At 42.5% G+C, this 20,475-nt stretch overlaps 2 protein-coding genes and 1 pseudogene across 2 annotated transcripts; all 3 read right to left on the minus strand.

Moving 5' to 3' along the window:
- Nucleotides 1-2,750: 2,750 nt before the first annotated feature.
- On the minus strand, nt 2,751-7,808 carry LOC133884922 (probable isoprenylcysteine alpha-carbonyl methylesterase ICME). Its single transcript, XM_062324524.1, has 12 exons — nt 7,312-7,808; nt 6,597-6,673; nt 6,266-6,335; nt 6,104-6,184; nt 5,949-6,023; nt 5,694-5,795; nt 5,429-5,566; nt 4,996-5,061; nt 4,755-4,895; nt 4,109-4,199; nt 3,385-3,550; nt 2,751-3,237 (listed from the first exon to the last, which is right to left on the minus strand). Exons 1-11 carry the CDS (start codon nt 7,560-7,562, stop codon nt 3,389-3,391), a joined length of 1,254 nt encoding a protein of 417 aa, XP_062180508.1. The 5' UTR covers nt 7,563-7,808; the 3' UTR covers nt 2,751-3,237; nt 3,385-3,388.
- A 2,160-nt stretch (nt 7,809-9,968) lies between these two features.
- Nucleotides 9,969-10,819, minus strand: LOC133884920 (probable calcium-binding protein CML14; annotated as a pseudogene).
- A 4,093-nt stretch (nt 10,820-14,912) lies between these two features.
- On the minus strand, nt 14,913-18,754 carry LOC133884918 (serine/threonine-protein kinase STY13-like). Its single transcript, XM_062324519.1, has 6 exons — nt 18,063-18,754; nt 16,960-17,081; nt 16,042-16,238; nt 15,748-15,922; nt 15,401-15,535; nt 14,913-15,307 (listed from the first exon to the last, which is right to left on the minus strand). Exons 1-6 carry the CDS (start codon nt 18,379-18,381, stop codon nt 15,098-15,100), a joined length of 1,158 nt encoding a protein of 385 aa, XP_062180503.1. The 5' UTR covers nt 18,382-18,754; the 3' UTR covers nt 14,913-15,097.
- Nucleotides 18,755-20,475: the final 1,721 nt, after the last annotated feature.

Raw genomic sequence — 20,475 nt, forward strand, 5'->3', positions numbered from 1 at the left:
CTTGAAATTTCACAATATAACTTAGAGTTGGAGATAATTTTAGAAATTAGTGTATTAATTAATACAAATATTGGTGATTTTTTCCTAATTTTTGGGAATCCTTTTAAAACTCTAAAAATTCATAGAATTTGCAAAAACAGTTAACTTTAAGAAATTTTAATTTGAATTATGGTCAGCCTTTTTAAGTGCAACCAGTTAAAATGTGTTGCTTATGGATTATAGAAACTACACAAAAATTGATAGATTTTTTGAAGTCTTCTAGAAGGTCTAAACCTATAGGGAAAAGATATGCATTTTTTAGCATCTTATAACAAAGGCTGAATTGGGAGAATCAACGAGAAAGGCGTTTCACCGATTCTCTACCAATCCATGAATCGAGCTGTCCTGCTCGACAATCCGAAACGATTCCGGCAAATCAAACGGGCCCTAAACGTACATCGGCACCCAACTAAATGAGCTAGCCTCAGTTCGCACTACGCGTTTTGCTTTAGTATAACTGTACTCAAACGTCTGACCGCAATAGACTATAATCTGGTGAGGAGGATTACATGTGTTATCACGAGCAAACTTGACTCAGTAGGGGGGAAGGCAACTCCACAAGAAGGTATGGGCACATAATTATCCCGATCGTCCATCTCTTATCTGATATATATTTATTTTTATCTATCTCTTATCTGATATATATTTATCTGCTGATTTTCTTATCTATTATGTGATTTTTTTTCACCTACCTTTTCAATATAAATCTCAACTTAAATAAACGATTTTACTAACTCATAAGTATGCAAAAGCTAGTGGAATTTTCCACTCTATGTGACCTAATAAGTACAGATGTGATGTGATGCAGCCGCATGGAGAACATAATCCTTTGGACGATTTGCTCGCGGGCTGATACGGCGCGGCCAGTGCATCCAATGTTGGTCACCTAACATGCACCGTGAGAATTTTGGAAGGACGGCGAAAGGTACTAGATAATATGATAACACGCACTGCACCGTCAATAAGAGGCTACGAAGGAATGAGAGGTGTGAGGAACAGTGATACAGGGAGATGAATTAGAATATTTAGAAACTATTCAGCTCTAAAAACTTTATAAGAAAAAGTTATCTTAATTTTTATCTAAATATGCTCTAGATTTATCTAGTGTGTCTACTCTATCGCTTAAAAAGATTAAAAACTACTCTAGCAAGTTAAATTGCAAGTATGTAAATACAAAAATATAAATAATATAAAGAGAGAAACTCGGCACAAGAGATTTTTATCCTGTGATATCGATGATATGAATGCTACCTTTTGTCCACGCTGGAGCTCCATCAAGGATATGCTCCAGATCGGCATTCGGTCACAGTTATTGAGACACTAAGTCACAAAGATAATATCTCAACCAAGATGAGCCACCAAGCCAAGATCTCACCACAAGGCTCTCTTCCAGTCCTTTGCCGCCATGATCACTTCAGAGCTTAAGCCATCAAGACAAGGGTCTTCATATCCCCGTACACGTGTCTTGCCGTCGCTCCACACCAAGTCAGAGGGTCAAGAAGCTTGAGACACTAAGGCCCAAGATGCCGACGAGTCACCAAGACTCCAAGGCACTAATATACCACTCGGTACAAGCTATGATCACTTTTTGATCCCGTGTTCAAGCTACAACACCTAGCTACAACTCACTCTAGGACTATAAGCACTAAACACTATCTAATCTTGTGCTTAATTGCCTTAAATAATTATTTTAAGTATTTTGGTGGATTGGATGTCTTCTCAAGTGTGTATAAGCTTTCTCTAAACTCCAGCAGCATGTCACACCTCTAAATAACTGAGTTGAGGGGTATTTATAGCCTCAAACCCGATAACTAGCTATTTCACAACGGCTTAGGAAAGCTGTTAACACCGGATAATCCTGTGAGAACAGTAGTACTAACACCGGATCATCCGGTGAGTACAAACTCAGAAACTAGCCGTTAAAACTCCACGCAATGCCTCTATAAACGCCGAACACTCCAGTGTGCCTTTAAATCCATCACCGACCTTCCGGTGAGTTATCTTGAGCGATACCACATCACTTCTTCTCTGTAAAATGCTCCGATGCATTTATCTTCAGAGCACTGGACCTTCCGGTGGGTTATTCTTCATTTTTCAATATTTGCAATCGTTTCTGCAAGAAATGCTCCGATGCTATAATTGGATGAGTATAAACTAAGCACTGAACCTTCCGATGAGTTGATCTTCAGTCTTTGCACTTGCATTTTTCTCTGCAAGAAATACTCCAGTGCTATCAGATGCATATCATCAGACTATCCAGTGAGATCCTCAACATTCTCCCCTTTGTCACACAGAGCACCGGACTTTCTGGTGGGTTTAACAGTCTTTGAACACAAAGCTTCGATGAGTACAAACTTCTCTGCACCGGACTATCCGGTGAGGTCAATTCTCCTGAGACTTCTCTAATTCAATCAAACTTTGTCCCAGTTACGATGACTTCTTGATGTATTGCATCCATAAGACCTACTAGCATATATTCTTGACAAACATGTTAGTCCCAATAACTATGTTATCATTAATCATCAAAATCATAATTATGGTTTAATAGGGTCATTTTCGCTACAGGAGACCACCGCCTGGCAACAGTGTCTCGAGGTGGCACCGACCTCGCCAGCATGCCGGCGCGGCGGTTGCCGATAACGTGCTCCGCTGGACCAAACAACGGAAATTGACACGCCAACTATGCTTGATATTTCCCGCTTGACGAAATTCTATCTATGCAAGTTTCAGAACTCAGTAAAATTCCAATAGAAAATTTAAGACGTTATCGTCAGTCAATATGTTATAATGCATTTTTACAGCCACTCTTAACATTTTCACATGAATTGGCGACTATTCTTTTGAAACAACATCCTATTGGTTACTCCCATTTATAGATGTATGATGTCTAGTCGCCCCTCTATGTTTTGTACAAATTTGTCAAAAGAAAGATATAATTTAACAAGTTATGAGCATAAGGAAGTATGTGATACAACGTCTACGCCTAGAGATCCTCAAACCTTACTTTCTCAGTGGCAACATGGCCCCAGGGCAGGTTTGAAGCTCCGTTTGCCTGGTCCAATCAAAACCCCAATAAATCTCCTTAAACCCATGTAGTTCACCATGTTGGCACACACGCACAGATGCTTGATTTGTTGTGCATGCATGGTGAATATTGACAGGCAAATGCCTTGGAAAACACCCTATCTGCATGCAGACCTATCACAAAAGGAGTATAAATGTCAGTAGTACGCAAAATTGTCAGATCATTGGAGTATTTTAAACACTGAAAGATGGACAGAAGAACCAAAGCTAAACTAAAAGATTAGTTTGACTTCACAAAATTGATATGTAAAGAACAAAAACCTGTTCAGAAGGGACTAATTTGACGGGCCAACTTTATTTGCCACTCACAAACCAGGCGCTCTGGAGTAGGTGCCAAAGCATCCTTCTCGCGCGCATTTGCATCATCAGCATGGATAACAGCAATAACATCTTCAAGCAGTTGGTCTCTCCCACCCCTAAGTGGGTCCTACAATGGAGCATCAAGTCAAGACTTCGAACAAATTTGTCATTTTCTTATTTGGGGTAACTGGATTTTGACAAGCAAAAAAGGGTAACTATGTGAAGCTTTTGGAATGCAGGATTTTTCTAGTGAAGTTTTCTGCAAACTTCCTACAAAATGCCTGCGTTCCTGTATAGGCCATTACTATATATATTCGAGTGCTTTCTTGACCAATTCAAGCACAGGCATAAAAGAAAGGAGAGGATTTTATTCAATCATTGTTAGTTTAGTATTTCAGTAAACTGAACTCAGGAAGGGTCTAGTAGACGACATCCTGAATAATAAATCTGATGAGCAAAGGCACATGCTGAAGTTCATGCAGTAATGTAAGCAGTATAGATATACAATAAGCAGAGTTCTGCAATCCTTCTCGTTGGAGTTGTACAATCAATAAATGATTTTTCATATGAGCCATTCACATAGCAGCGTGGTAGTCTATCAATTAAAAAATAAAGCTTCAAAATTAAAAAGCACAAGAGCCAAGGTAATATAACTACTTCAGCACTCGTATTCAAGATGACCTACCTGTAAAAATACATCAGTATGTGTTTTCCCTTCATACAAGTGTAACTTTACTTTCCCACCAGCTTGTTTAAGGATATCCGCAAAAGTTTCACTGCATGTAACATTAAACAGAGTTATTGGCAGCTTGAAGATGGAACAAGAAAGGATTATATTGAACAGAAAGACATATCAATATGACCAACTAATGATATACGGCCACAAGCTTGATTTCAGAAAAGAAAAAATAACGGTTACAAGCTTTCTTTCTTTTTTTTAAAAAAAAAAAGGGTTACAAACAACAAGAGAAAGTGTTTGCATACAATGATACAACCAGAAAGGCTAAGCTTTTTCTGGAACTTGTAGCTCTTGCTAATTAATCCTAGCTACGAAGTATTCTAAAATGTTACTTAAAGAAAACTAAAAACCAGACAATGGATTGGAATAATGGTTCCTATCTACAAGTAGGATTCCAATCCAGAATTAACTGCTGAGTGCTGAAACGTACCTTCAGCTTTGTTTGTGTATTCAGTTTGTATTTTGATGGTAATATTTTGAGGAAAAAATGAAAAAAAAAACAAACCCGATGAAGGAATGGAAGTATGTAACTGATTAAGGTATGCAATAACACAATTAAACTAAGCTGCCCCAGAAGGTAAAGTAATCAGACCTGGCAGATGATGGTATGGAGTAATCTTCTGTTCCATGCAAAAGTACAATCTGAGGAAGTAGAGCTATGGCTTCAGCACTTGATTTCTTGGTGACAATTTCAGGAGAGAAATGTGGCAATGATTCCTCTCCCTCCATTATGCTGAAATAACAGCTTACTTGTTTTGTCAGTACTTACTTGTATTCAAGTGCTAGTAAAGGAAATAACACATCCATAATAAAAGCACAATCACATTGTTTACCTGAGAAATAGTGAACGATAAAGACCACGCTCATGGAAGTGATCGACCAAACTTGGGATGTTGTACCTGCGAAGAGCAAATGAGTATATTGGTACCACTACCTTAGTACCTCAATTCGGGACCAGCTGAAACAGAGTGGCTGCAGTAATATTCATTTGATATCTCATTGTACATTATTTTTAGCTAACACACAAAATTCAGATGGCCAAAAGCCAAGCAGTAGATAGCTGACCTTTTTCTAGAAGTGAAGGACTATATACAGTTTCATACATCAGAATGCAAGTCAAGCATCGTGAAAGCAGTTTTAGTGCTTGTATCGGATAAATAACTGTATGTACCAGTACTCTTAAGAGGTGGTTAATTATGATAGATGATTATGAATAAGCATTTACACATATAATAAAATTAGATGACAAGGCCCTCAAGTTCTCACCCTCCAGATAAACCAAAATATGCTTTTATTTGAGCCACACTCCAAGAAGTGTGTTCACCCCTAGATTCTTTAACAGCTTGCTCCAATAGAGCACAGGCTGCAATATGTGCTCCTGCTGATTGACCCATCAAGTAGATTCTGCAGGTCGGCCATAAATTAATTTATTAAAATTAACAGTTAAAAGACAAGATCTAAAGCATTGCAGCTGCAAGGCTCAGAGAGATAACTGCAAGTAATGACAAACAAATGATGCAGTATCACTTACTTGTTAGGATCCCCACCATAGCTAATAACATTGTTACAAACAAATGAAATACCCTCTGAAGCATCACTGACCATGTCACTTATTGTTCCTTGAGGGAAATTTCTGCGATGGATATTTACATTTTCATCAAGCAAGCAGAGAGAAATCAATCAGTCAGTACTCACTAATAATAAAAAAAAAATACAGGTCGAACAGAATGGTGAATTTCATGTATGTAGTGAAATATATCAGAAATGCCTTTTAAGGCATCAGCACCTGTAATCAATGCAAGCTACTATAATTCCTCGCTCTGCTAACCGCCTCCCAAGGAGAGCACCCCATGCCTTGTAACTAAATATATGCAAGATCATTAACAAGGAAAGTCATAATGAAGGAATCTTGTAATACATCATGAGGAAGCTGTCACTTACCCAATGATCCAAGCTCCACCAGTTACAAATGCCACAACTGGACTGGACTTGTTGCGGTCTTTAGGTATGTACAGATCCAACCTGCATAATATAGGCTTCAGTAAATCCAGCATAATACAAGTCAAATTTGTTACATTTATAATAGCGCAAAATTGTACTTACCTATTTCTTGGTTGTTCGCCATATACTACACTTCTACAAACCTGACTTGAAAAGAAATAATAGTACCCAACTGGAAACCAAAAAAAACATTAACGTACTTGTTAGAATATGTTATGATGACAATACTTCTGTGCCATGTATCAATTACATAAAAGGTTAAAAAAAATCTGTGGAAAAATTGAAGAATACGAAAAGTTTATCAAGAAAAAGCTGAAAATGCACGAGCACCTAATGGCAAACAGACAACAATATGTAACCATCATATTTCATATACAGGTACATGATAACCAAAAGAATATAAGTGGCCAAAGGTCAAATTATTTTCGTGTACCTTTTATGAAACCAGGCATAAGTAAAATTGCATATACTATGAGAGCTAGAAGTTGAGATATCCACCGACAACCTACCCTGAAAAAAATAGAAAAACATGAAAGAATATCAGAGATCTATAAAAAGGGTAAAGCTATGCATTTGCACATTATGGCAGAAGGACAACACGTTATATATTGGGCAATATGTATCTTGAACTAGCTAGATAGATTAACTTTTGCTACGTGAGTGAAATAGATGGCATGGCATCCCACAGAAATAGTTGGAAAAAAATGTGATGTCCAAGTAACTTGCTCTTGACAATGCATGTTTGTATTGCCCTGAAAAGCAATAATGCATGTTCTAACAAATTATGACCCTTGACCAACCAGGCATTTAGAAGGACAAATGAATGGCAATTCATGTTATTCCGTAACATGTATGATTGTTCGTAATTAAGAAAAACCCGGCCAGGTGCAAGATGAACGCCTGTGTGCAATCCGCAAAACAGTAAACATTGTCGATCGATGAGACATTGAAACGAAACCCCAACACTAGAGCAAAGCATGGAAGCATCTAACAGCCGCAACTTTGCGAATCAAATCCTCGTTACCTGTATGGGTGCGAGCTACCACATAATCGCAGGCTTCAAAATTTCCGCACCAATACGGGTGCGAGCTACGTACAGAGAAAAGAGGGCCTCGCTAATCGCTAGTAATTGCTAGAATGCAAATCACCCGAGGTATCGGAGCAGGACGAAGGCGAGGCCCGTGACGAGGTATGTCTCAGCGGCGGCGTGGCCGATGTCCTCCCGTAAGGTCGACCGCTTCCCGCCGCTCCCGCGGCCGCCGCTGGGGCTCGAGTCGGGCGGGACCGGCCCGGTGCGCCGCCGCAGGCCCTTGTTCCCGGGCCCGCCGCGCGGGACGAAGGCCTCCGCCTCCGCCTCCGCGCCCGCGTCGCCGCCGGGGAGCGGGGTAGTGAGATGCATTGCCGCGCGGGCGGTCGGGAGTAAGAGGCTCCCGGTGGTGGGGGATGAGTGGGTTCGGGCGGGCGCGTCGAGTGGGTGGGTGGAGATGGAATCATGGTGTCGGAAGAGGGAAGCTAAGGGAGGGGAGCGGGGCGGAAGCACGAAGCAGCTTGCCTGAATTAGGAGGTGGAGGAGCGCGCGAGTCGCGACCGCACGAGCACGTGATGGCCAATGGCGACGCGGGGAGGGAGTGGCGGACGGCGGCGGAGTGGAGACGGGCCGCGGCTAGTCATGGGTTCGTGAACTCGTGATGAGTTACCAGGCCACGGCCCGACACTAGAGAAGCGACGAGGCCGCAGCCGTGGAGGGCTGGGCCAAGTTTTGATTGGCCTGTGGCGAGCTGGATTAGGGCGGCGCTCGATTGGTTTGTGCGGCGACGACGTCGAGCTGGCTTTAGAGGTCTCAGTACTCATCTGATCCATCGGATTAGTATTCGCTCCGCTCTGATTGGGCAAGATAAGGCGGGGCATAGGTTAGGATGAGGCAAGATGGGATGGGTACCGGTCGGGGTGTCGGTGGGTCAAGTTTTATCCCGTCCCATCTATCTTGTCTTGTCCCGTCCTACAATATATATTATATGTATGATTAGTGGATTTAGTAGCAAGTTTATTATTTTTTTAAAATAATTTTTTTAGTAAACTAATGCATTGATATGTCAAATCGAGATTGTGGGTGTTCAGTCTATCACTCATGTTCAACTCAGGTAGTCAAACCAAAGTTGTTAGACTCATTGTTATTAAAACTTCCCATTACAATTATTTAGTATTATCTTCTTTTTTACCCCTGTCTTATCACTACAGCTACGGATTGAGCATCACACTCTTTACAGGTTCAAGCCAAAGTCAAGCAAGATCACCCACTGCAAACTCTTACCGATAGAGCTGGGTGGGGAGGCGATACTAGTTATCAGGTCACAGAGAAGACTGGCTCGTAAGCTGACCCCTATGTAACTGTTATTATGTTATTTTAATTCTTATGAATTTTAGATGTAGTTTTTTATTGATTTGTATGTTGTGGTAGTTATTATCTCATAATTAAATTTGATCTAAAAATTAATAATTTTAATTGGAACAGAGCGGGATAGGATGGGACGGGTCGGGTTGGATCAAAATCAAAGCTCTATAGGGCGGGACAGGGTAAGAAAATTTTTTATCCTATCTCGAGTCGGGATGAGGTGGAACGGGACAGGGGACATGCCGATGGAGACGGGTGGAGGCAAAACCCGCTCCCACCCTGTTCCATCTAGATCTCTAGCTGGCTTTGCGCGTGCGTCGCTGTTGGTGACCATCTCGAACGAACGGTGACAGGCGCGACGCGACAAAACTGAAGGTGGTGTCGGCTGCAGTGAAATTCTATAGGAACCTTAAAAAAAGACCTCATGAGATTTAATCTAGGTTGTTCTTTTTCTCATTCAATAGCTGATATATACAGAGAGAGAAAAAAGATGACGCTATCATGTTAGAGAAAAAAGTCTTTCAAAAACCGGGTCGTATAAAAAATTTTCCGCACGGGCTGGTGAGGAGCGCGTGCGTCTGCGTGAATATGTTTGGCGGTTTTGATTCCATTGCACGGGTTGTTAGGCCATCTCCAGCAGAGGGAGTATTTTTGCAGATTCGACTGCTACAGTGTTCACAGATGCTGACAGTGGGCCCGATGAAGAAAACATCGTTTGTACTGCAGCAACACTGTAGCTGTACTGTTCATAGAAGTTGACAGCGGGTCCGGATAGATAAAAAGAGGAGTAAAAGGTAGAAAATAAGGTAGCTGTTAGAGATGAAAAAAATAAGGGATACTATAATAGTAACAGGGGATGCTGTAATAGTATTTTTAGATAAAAATTTAAGATAACTATCGGAGATGACCTTACGATGCGCGTCGGCGTGTTGCTCCGCCCGGAGGCCTGGTCCGTCGGACGGTCGGTGCACATGCATGGATGGGATGGGCTTAGGGCCTGTTTGTTTCAGCTAGAGATTCTGAAAAACAGCTTATAAAAGCTGGATTGTGAAAAGCTGGATTGTGAAAAGCTTTTAGACTGTAGATTCTAAAAAAATTTAATGGACAGTTTAGTAAAATGAACTTTCACAATCTATCAAAAGCTGAGGAAAACCAGCTTTTCAGATTCTCACAATCCAACCAGCAGATTTTAAAAAGCTATAACCAAAAGTTGCCTGTTTGTTTCAGCTTCGGATTATAAAAAGCTGAAAGCCAGAATCCGAAACTGAAACAAACAGGGCCTTACTCTGATCAGCGCGAAAAGTGGATCGCGAGCACATTCCCCGATGAACGACAAGATAATCTAATCCCCGAAAAAATCATTTGAATTATTCATTTCAGATGTTAGTTTCAGTTGTTTCTCAAAACGAGAGAGAAACGAAGCACTTCTCCTCCTTAGAGAGTGAAGCAATAGTTAACAAGTTATCAAAATATGTACAAATTTTGTTCATTTTAACACCCATCCATGAGTTGCATGATCTGTCTCGTCACGATCCGTGCATTACCCATAATCTGTGCAGTACTGTTAACAAAGGGAATCACTCTAAACCATCATCCTAGCTAGATCGACCTGACCATCCTAAAAGCGGAGGAGGACTAATCAACGGCGGGCGGGCGGTCGGGCGACGCGCACACGGCATGCAGTTCAGGCGACGCCGAGGAAGTCAAGCACGGACTTGGCCATGACGGCGGCGAACTCGGGGAAGCTGATGACCCCGTCGCCGTCCGCGTCGGCGTCGCGCATCATCCGCGTGAGCTCCTCGAAGGTGAGCGGTTGGCCCAGGCGCGCCATGGACCGGGCCAGCTCGGCGGCGGAGATGTACCCGTTGCCGTCGCGGTCGAAGGCGCGGAACACCTCGAGCAGCTGGTTCTGGTCCATGAGGTGCGTCTGCGTGGTGAGCACGGGCGCGATGGCGGTGGCCAGCTCGTCGAACTCCACCGCGCCGTTGCCGTCCGCGTCCATGCCGGCCAGTAGCGCGCGCACCTCGTCGCCCCTGGGGCGCAGTCCCAGGGAGCGCAGTAGCGCCGCCAGGCGCCAGCTCCAGCTGCGTCAGGCTGCCGTCGCCGTCCATGTCGAACCGACGGAAGATCTCGCGGAGCTGCTTCAGCTGGCTGCCCCGCAGCACCTGCTGCTTCGGCGCCTTCTCCGCCCCGGAGGCCGCCGGTGTTGACCTTGTCATTGCTAGCTGCTAAATCTTTTGAGGTTTGAGGAGACCAACTGCAGGTAGACGAGGAGGGGATGGTGAGAGGGGTGGCCTGTTCTGTACTTATGGAGGCGAGGAGGAGGCAGTACCGGGAAGACGCGTTGGGTGCCTGGAGACAGTGGAGAGTTGCGACTGACCGGGTCGGTGCGTGCATGCATGGATGGAGGGAAAGTGCCCGGTGGCTGCGCGTAAAAAATGGTTTTGGGCTCTGGTTTTTTGGTTGCGCCTGAGGTTGACCCATTTGAAAAAAAGTTCATTTGAAACCTCTGTTGACCCATTTGAAACAGAGTCGTGGGAGTTATATGGTTTTCTACAAAATTCCTACGTATCCCGATAAATTGCTTTGTTTCAAACAGGGCATCTTCAAATTTCTGAAAAGAAAACGACCACCTAAATGCTACAAGCTTTGTAATTTTGTACTCAGTATATTCATGATTTTTTTAAAAAAGAATACAGAGGGAAACTTTTTTTGAAATTGGTGAGAACCGGCGTCGAGTAACGCGTGTGGCGTGGGTGCAACATTGCGCAATGACCAATTATGCTGGGTGCAGCTTCTCCAATATATTCATGATTGTTCAGTCTATCAGTAGTTTCATACTGTGTGACAGCCTACAAGTGTTCAAATGCGATTCATCTGTTGACGTCTTTCTGGGACAAAAATATGGTCCACATGGATTCCTTATCGGTTGTAGTCGTTACGCTACCTGCCCTAGCTCTGCACCAGCTAGACTAGGAAGATGCGAGAAATTCTTCAGTCCATGCCTGAAGGTCGCTGGTTTCCTAGAAGGAAAGAGCTCAAGGTTAGCAAGGGAGAGAATCTTCCTTACAACTGCCGCCCCTCCGCTCTCATTCTCTCTCTCTCCCATAAACAATAAACAATAGTGGTTTGTCACTCATCAGGATCGTCATGCAGTATCATTTTTCTATACAATAATAATTGGAAGCGTTCGTGCTGGAATACTTTAGAGCTATCTGGTCATGTTGTCTCGTCAATCGAATGCAGACCACGACGGCATTGGATCATTTGGATACCATTACGACGTGATTGGATAATAAACAGTGCCTCTAGATTGTTGCAGAATGACGTCCTCTTCTGAGAATTAGCAGTAGGAAACACGTCATTTGATCCATGTTCTCTGTCTGTTGACATGGATGCAGGCATGTTCTTTGCCAAAATGAGCACCTGCTTGTCATCAGTATTTGTTTTGGTTTAACACTTGTCATTCGTTTGTGACCTGTGGTACTAAACACAATTAACAAGCACTGCTTCGTGAGGAAACACCTCATCTTGCAACTGATCGTAGATTTGATGCTGGCACCGGCGTCAGCCTATGATCATTTGATGCTTCCGCCTATTCTATTGAGGTCAACTGATTGGTGGGTGGGGTGTATGTAGTCAGCGGCAGAAGTTTCTTCATTTCTTATCGTTTATTCTACATGTAAGAACTACTTTTTTATGTCTTAAACTATCATGTTGAACACATCAGATGATATCGAATAGTTTTCACGTAGTTATTATTATTTTTCTTTGGAAAAGCTGCGGCCTTACCTTTGCAAAAGAATGAAAACAGCTGGTCAACAATCTTTTCTTTGAGGGTTTCTTCCTAGTTGCCATTTTTCCTCACATCCCGGCGAAATATTTGCATCAGAAAACATAGACGAACGAGCCAGTTCTTTCATTCCTTTTTCGATAAAAAAAACTTTTATTGAACTTAGACAATTACATCAAAGTGAAATAATTGTACTGAGAGCAATTCCGGTCTCTGCATAACCAAGATATACACAGCCAAAAAAGAGAAAAGAAAACATTAAAAAAGTATAACAAAGGTGAAAACAGGAGATGCTACGGCGCTCCGATCCTTCGACTAGGCTGCCACCCATAAATATGGGTAAAACACTCCCTAATCACCCTCTCCAAATGCTGACACGTTACTGTAACTGATTCCTAAGTATCCGACTTCTGTAAAATAGCCCATGTACAGAGTCAGTGAGTAGAAAGATAGATAACCTGCAAATGAGATAAAATATTTCTTTTATCAAACATCATATCATTCATGCATAACCAAAGCGACCAACAAGTAGCAGCCGCTCCAACATGACTTTCAGTATCAAGTCCCTCCTAATACCTCGTAACTAAATACCGAACAAATGTGATACACTACGAGTTCGAAAGAGACCCGAAGCCGCTTGAATGATAGACCACATGGCACACGAAAAATGGCATTCAAATAAAAGATATTTTATTATCTCTTCATGATGACAAAAATAACATTGCGTACTCCCTTGCTAATTGCGCTTAGCCAGATTATCCTTTATCAAAACTACACCTTCACGTAGGTACCAAAGGAAGATTATGACTTTGAGAGGCACCTTCAGTTTCCAAAGGCGTTTATTAAGATTGGGAACATCGCTATAAACCAAGGCAAGATAATGAGATTTCACCGAAAACTGCCTATTAGGGGTTAAGTTTCAGGGAAACTCATCTTGCTCTTGTGTAACGGCAATATTGTCGATTCGAGGAAGTAAAGCATTCTACACAATTGATTTTGGCCCTATAAAGTCCCTTCTAAAAGACACATTTGGAGGAAAGGTTTGGAGAACTTCTGTTACCGTACCCTGTTTGTTCCTTACAATATTATATATGCAAGGATATTGTTCTTGCAGAGATGATTTTTCTAACCATTAGTCTTCCCAAAACCTTATCTCGGTGCCATCTTGGATAGTGAAGGTTCCAAAGCGAAGAAATTCTCGCTTCACCTTCATAAGGCAAGCCTAGAAATGATAATCCCTAACTTTCCACTAAATTTAAGATAAGGGTTTAGAACCTAGATACTTATTGTGAATCAATTATTACCACATTCCATCAGACGTAAGTAACTTAAAAAGTCATTTGTTAAGTAAGGCAATATTCTCAGTATGTAGATCCTGAATCCCTAGATCCCCTTGATCTATAGGACGATACAAAATGTGCCATTTAGTAAGGTGGTATTTTTTTTTATTGTCGCTTTACCAGTAGAACTTGGAGTAAAAATAGTCAAGTTTTTTAAGCACCCCCTTTGGTATAGCAAAGAAAGACATCATGTACATGGGCAGGCTGCTAAGCACTGAATTAATCAATGTCAGTCGCTCACCCATTGAAAGGTGTTTTCTTTCCAACTACTAAGACCATCTTCAGCAAATACTTTAAAAATTTATCCTCTATAACACTATTACAGTATCCATTAATACTATTATAGTATCCTCTATTTTTTTAATCTCCAGCAGTTACTTTATTTACTACCTTCTATTACTCTCTCTCTACTTTTGAGCCCACTGTCATACCCTATGCACAGTGTTGCCGCATTTGGAGAGCTCCCGCAAAAATAGCGATCCTCTCTCCTGACTCCATCACTGTAGCAGTAGAAAACCGGCTCTACGGGAGCCGTTTGCTGCCCAGAGGATTAGCAAATCTTGCTACAGTATTGCTGGCACAGTAGTATGAGGAGCCTGCTGGAACTGCCCTAAGTCTCCTCTCCAAACGTTACTCGACCTCTTTTCAATCAGTATTCCTTAGTTTTCTATAATAAATAGGAATACCTAAAAATCGCAAAAGGAGTTCACCAATACTGTAGCCGAAAAGCTCGGTATATTGCTCGGTCATGATTTAGACATCGCTAAAACAAAATAGTTCACTTTTATGAAAGTTACTTAACCACCGCTTTCTTGAAGCTTGAGGCCAACGTTGGGGTAGCTATGCCATCAACTAAACTCTATGCCATCAACTAAACTCTCCTCTGCGCACAGGATGTCTTCATCAAAGAAGCCGGCAAACCGTGTCGCCTGGATGATCTCCCAAGCTGCAGGAGTCCGCTGATCGCCGACTTCATTTCCCAAGTCTGTCAATGGTGGCGAAAAGGCAACCGTGCAGACTTTCCCGTCAACGAACAGGTACCTTCAGCAGACATACCAGCCCTAGCCCGAAAGGGCCATCATGGACCACCACCTAAAAGTGCAAAAGGAGGCCACCCGCGACCACACGAGACGAGCGCCGGAGCACAACAGACCCAGATCCGGAATCGCCTCCCAAATCACCACCGCAAAAACCGGGTTTCAAAGGCCGAGCTTATACCTGGTCTAACAATGCAGCATAATTCTTTCATTCCTTGATAAACAGAGTTACAGAAGGGGTGAACAGAGAATTTACATGAGAGTAGAGGGCTTCTCGAACCAAGGTCAATAAGCACAGGCACACTAGCTCCATTAACCAGTTTGCTTCCCAGGAAACAAATCTGCAGATGCAACTCCAGCGTGCTCGATCTGTCACGGACCTCTGTACTTCCGGAAGCATGCAAGGCATCCTGGTCGCTGGTCTACAGGGATCATGCCTCCACCCTTTGATGTATCGATAGCCTCCAACATGGACACAACCTCAGCCATTTCAGGTCGCTTGTCAGGGTTCGCATCCCAGCAACGCTTCATCACGTTTGCTAAGGAACTTGGACAGCAGCGCGGTATATCTGGCCTCAGATTCTGCATACCAAGTAATATTGTATTATCCACTTGTTCAGAATTCAGCAGCTAAAAGGTAAGCTGGAAACAACCAAGCTAGAAACAGGTTTTTACCTGACGAACAACAGCAGATGTGACCTCTGCGAAGCTCAAGTCTGGATATGGCATATCACAGCAGTATATCTCCCATAAACAAATTCCAAAGCTATAAACATCACATTTCCTGTTGTACGGATTGCCATTAAGAACCTGCACATCAGATGCCAATGTAAGGCACATGATATGCAAGTAGGCTAGCATACACAAGGAGTGTGCTTCCTAGGTTCAACACACATACAATGATACAACTGTTTGATGCAAGAATGTCGGTTTTTTTAAAAAAAAATATTTATCACACCAACATGGAATAAAAAGGGCAACTCTGAGGAAAACATGAGCAGTCATTGCTCGAGAGAAGATACCTCAGGTGCCATGTAACCAAGTGTTCCAGTTTCGCCCGTCATATCACTGGGATTAGAAGCTTCAAGGCGAGCAACACCAAAATCAGCTATTTTCACAGTTCTTGTTTTGTCTAGGAGCATATTCTCAGTCTTCACGTCACGGTGCACAATCTTCTTTGAGTGAAGATAGCATAATCTAATGAAGATTTTACGGTCAACAATCCTCAAATCAATGATAACTTCTAAGGGTAAAAAAAGGTAAAAGACAAAGATTCAGAAGAAAGACTGAGGAAAATTCTTCAGTAAAATACTTACCCCTTGGCAAGATCAAGAGCAATTTGGACAACTACCTTAAAAGCTAACTTCTTTCTCCTGTTCTTTATCAGAAATGATTTTAATGCACCTCCAGGAAGGTACTCCACAACAACACAGCAGATATTACTTGGCATGCCGATATGTCCGTTTTCTGTCTGAATATTTAGATCCCTTGCACCCATTATAGCCCCTATGAACTGTACGGGCAAAAGTCAAGCTATTGTTACAGCAGCTGAAAAATAAATAGACTACTGAAGAAATATGAAATCTTGATAGGTTAATCATGCCCCTGTTTCTCCAATGCTTAAACTATTAAATACTCAGCCAAAAGCTGTAAAAATTTCACAAAGTTTTCATTAAATATGTAATTCCAAATTGAGATTTTTTTCATGTTTATTGTGCCAATAGAGCAATAGTAGGCATGGATCTTAACAGAATAAAAATAAATTATAATAACATAACCTGCAGGAAGCTACTAGATTGGCTTGCTAAACTCCAGCTCAAACATTGCATGGGTTATCTACTTATCTGATTCTGGATACAGCAATTAAGCATACAACAAGTGCATGGAAGAATATAGCAAGCAGGGAGAAGGCAATAAGACTGCTATTATGGTGTTAATACCGAACTTACTGGTGTTTTCCTTTATATGATACTTAGTTAATGAAGCTAATGTTACAACACAAAGACAGTAAACTGAATGTTTGCATCCAAAGCACCCGATATGCAATCTAGACAACTAAATACAACAGTTATGTATGAGTTTCGACATTGAAGATCCATTTCAGTTTATCACCATATCTTCATGTATCCCACTATCCCTAAATACGAACTGAGTTGATGCATGCTAATGTTATAACAGCAAAGCATAGCAGCAAGTAAATTTGAAAGAAACAAACTTGTTCAACCAAGTAGTACCTTAGTTACATTTGGATGCTCAAGCTTATGCCAAACAGAAACCTCTTGTGAAAAAGCTGCTCTTAGTGCCACAATGTCCTGTTCTGATCTATGACCATCCTCTCCCCAATCAAGTAATTTCACTGGAACAAAACATAAGTCAAAAATTCATATCGGAAAATGGCAATTACAGCAGCAACTTTTGATTTGCCATAGCAAACCGTGAGACCTAAAAAAGGCAAGACTTGGTGTGATCAGGGGTGCCATGGTCAAGAAAGAGGAGCATAGATAGGAATCAAATAAAGACTACTGCTCTACTATCCTAGACCATAGATTGACTTTAGAATAAACTCTTGACTTTATATAATTCCTATGACCCTATCTAGGATAATGGATAACATCATCTCGTATATTCTCAATGACCAGGCAATGCATATACGCAGCTGATTGCCAAAATATGGAATCAATGCTAAGATTAGAGAAACGGGTGACTGCTTTCTGTCAAGCCTGCCTCATTCAGTAACAGGACGTGCATATTTATGCAAGTAGTAGAACAGTTCCATAAGTTGATTATCATGTACAATGATATGCTTAGGCCAGAAGGATGAATCAGAAAAGGAAGTTCCTTTATGCTGTTTACCATGTCGTGCGAGATAGCTTAAATCTGGTGAGAAAATATATCAATTTCTTGATACATTCCGCCCTACTAAAAAGGTCGACATCTTTAGCTCTCTGGATCCCACAAAGCAACTTTGCATCAAACAACTGCCGCATTTCCCTTCTCTTTGCCTCCAAACCCTCCCAGTGATGACAGGAATCACGGCTCCGAGAACTACCAGATGGCCCCGATTCACATGAGTGAGGAGGGAGCAGCAAAAGCCGCCCTATCCAACTGATGTCACGAGGAACACCACGGGAAGACCCCAAAAAAGCAGCGACATCAACTCCCGCAATTTGCTAAAAGAGGCAAAAAGGAGGCGACTCGGGTAAGCAAACAGTGGCCAGTTGCTGCCTCCGCCGGCCGGCCGTCGGTCCTAATCAGCGCCGCATTAGCAGTTTGGCACGGCGATTTCAGCGTCAAGCACGCGGAGTGGCAGGCACGGTGGGTGGGGTTCATACGGTACCTGCGACGTCGTGGCCGTCGTAGATGCCGCGGTGGACGGTGCCGAAGGTGCCGCGGGCGATGACGCCCTTCACGACGAGCTTGGCGGGGTCGATCTCCCACTCCTCCCTCCTCTGCTTCGGCCACCTGGGTTGCCTCCCGCCGCCCCGTTGGTCGGCGATGGCGCCAGCGCCGGCGGCCTCCTCCTTGCGCTTCTCCATGGTCCAGGCGCGGCTGAGGTGGCGCTCCAGCTGCTCGTCCAGGCTCTTGAGGTCGATCTGGTCCGCCCGCACGAACCCCGCATCCCCACCTCCCCCGCCGCCTCCAGTCCCCTCCTTCATGCTGGTGACTGACACCGTGCGTGGCGGTTCCGCGTCCGTCCCGATCGCCTCAGTAGAACTCGAGGTTTCGCGCGCGGTGCGGGTGGTGAGTGGTGAGCAGGCGTGGGTGTCTGGCTGCCGTGGCTAGGCTAGCGAGGAGGAAGGGTGGCGAAGCGTGGGAGCGGCAGGCATGTGAGATGAGCACATGGGCTGCCTGCCTGCTTGCAGAGTGCCAAGGCAGCGGAAGCGGACGGGAGGGCTCGCGCCGCGTCCCGTCGCGGGGCCCAGCGCGGTGGGGCGCGTGGGTTTTTACGCTCTGAGTGAGGTGGGCTTCGTTCGCGGGCGCGGGGCGGTCGCCGGAGCGGCTCGATCGGCGGGTGGGGCGAGGTGCCGCGGCGCGTCTATAAAACATGGCTGTGTATATATAATATATAATAGCATACACATATCAGATAGCAGTATATATATAAAAAAGTAGTATATACTCTAGTTATATATATACATTATTTTATGAGACTTAAATTTGTTCCATATCAGTATAAAAGCTTCTGTTTAGAAAAATATCATTATAAAGAGCGATACCCCGCTAATGCCAATAAATTTGTGTGGCTTCGAAAAATGATATTTTGTATACCGACGATGACCTTGAGCCCACCTATAGGCGGTTGTATTTCAGTACAGACAAAAACTCCATCCTCCTCTGCCCACGCCACAATCCAGCTCCCGCTCCAAGCTTCAATGCGAGGAAGCCGCTATCGGAGACGACGCATCGGTTGACCCGATCTACAGTGCCACTGGTTTGATGCCCGCTGATGCTTTGTTCACACCCATCGATGGAAGACGAGAGTGACGGGCTTGAAAGTGGACCCAAGGGCAATTAGGTCCTTAGCAAAATATGGTGGCCTACAGATGGGCCAAAGAACGTTGGGGCGTATAGAATGATATGTTTTGAAGTCAGTAAAATCATAATGGCACGAGTCAGATATATCACTATATGGTAGTATTTTTCAAAACAAGCAATTTTATAATGGCACGCAACAAATTAATTCACACTTCTTTATAAATAATATATATATATATATATTTAAGATGTATATACTACTTTTTAAGATATATGTACTTTTTTCTAAACACATGCCAGATGAGAGTATATACATTCAGAAATATATACTACTAGCTTCAGGCTCGATCCATAGTTGGTTATATTATAACTGAAGTATAACTGAGTACGGCACGGGCTGGTTGCGATGGCCATGTTCATGCCTAACGATGTACAAAACCAGATACTGGCATAGTGTTCTCTCTCGGTCCAGTTCATCCTTTTGCTTGATGGACAGGGGGGCTCGATTTCTGCTGGCTCTCGCTCACGGGTTGGCAGCGGCGAATTTGGAAATTTAGACAACATACGCGACCGTATTTGCGAAAATAGACAACATGTCGACGTATTTGCAAATCTAGCACTCGTATTCGGTATCTCAAATACCGAAATTTGATTTTCGGAAACTGAAAATCCGAAAACACCGTATTCGGCAACTGAGGTGCCGAATACGGCACTGTGGGCTGTATTCGGCACCTCAGTTGCCGAATACACTCTGTACTCTGCTGTATTCGGCAACTGAGGTGCCGAATACAGCCCACAGTGCCGTATTCGGCACCTCAGTTGCCGAATACGGTGTTTTCGGATTTTCAGTTTCCAAAAATCAAATTTCGGTATTTGAATAACGTAATTAAATAATCTAATTTGTATAATCTCAGTACTCTAATTAAATAAACTAAGTACCCTAATTAAATAATCTAAGTAATAACGTAATTAAATAATCTAATGAGAATAATCTAAGTACTCTAATTAAATAAAGTAAGTACTCTAATTACATAATCTAATAACGTAATTAAATAATCTAATTTGTATAACCTAAGTACTCTAATTAAATAAACTAAATACTCTAATTAAATAATCTAAGTAATCTAATAACGTAATTAAATAATCCAATTTGTATAACCTAAGTACTCTAATTAAATAAACTAAGTACTCTAATTAAATAACCTAAGTAATATAATAACGTAATTAAATAATCTAATTTGTATAATCTAAGTACTCTTATTAAATAATCTAAG

Source organism: Phragmites australis, chromosome 11 (assembly GCF_958298935.1).
Source record: "Phragmites australis chromosome 11, lpPhrAust1.1, whole genome shotgun sequence".
Taxonomy (NCBI): Eukaryota; Viridiplantae; Streptophyta; class Magnoliopsida; order Poales; family Poaceae; genus Phragmites; species Phragmites australis.

What these genes read in the sequence shown, in the direction of transcription:
- LOC133884922 (XM_062324524.1), bottom strand. Translation starts at nt 7,562, where the DNA reads ATGCATCTCACTACCCCGCTCCCCGGCGGCGACGCGGGCGCGGAGGCG. An exon ending in GGTGGAGCTTGGATCATTGG is followed by an intron (nt 6,024 to 6,103) that starts GTAAGTGACAGC and finishes GCATATATTTAG; the next exon opens with TTACAAGGCATGGGGTGCTC. An exon ending in TATTTTGGTTTATCTGGAGG is followed by an intron (nt 5,062 to 5,428) that starts GTGAGAACTTGA and finishes TGCTCTTCGCAG; the next exon opens with GTACAACATCCCAAGTTTGG.
- LOC133884918 (XM_062324519.1), bottom strand. Translation starts at nt 18,381, where the DNA reads ATGAAGGAGGGGACTGGAGGCGGCGGGGGAGGTGGGGATGCGGGGTTC. An exon ending in AGCATCCAAATGTAACTAAG is followed by an intron (nt 16,239 to 16,959) that starts GTACTACTTGGT and finishes TTGCCCGTACAG; the next exon opens with TTCATAGGGGCTATAATGGG. An exon ending in GCTCTTGATCTTGCCAAGGG is followed by an intron (nt 15,923 to 16,041) that starts GTAAGTATTTTA and finishes AATCTTCATTAG; the next exon opens with ATTATGCTATCTTCACTCAA.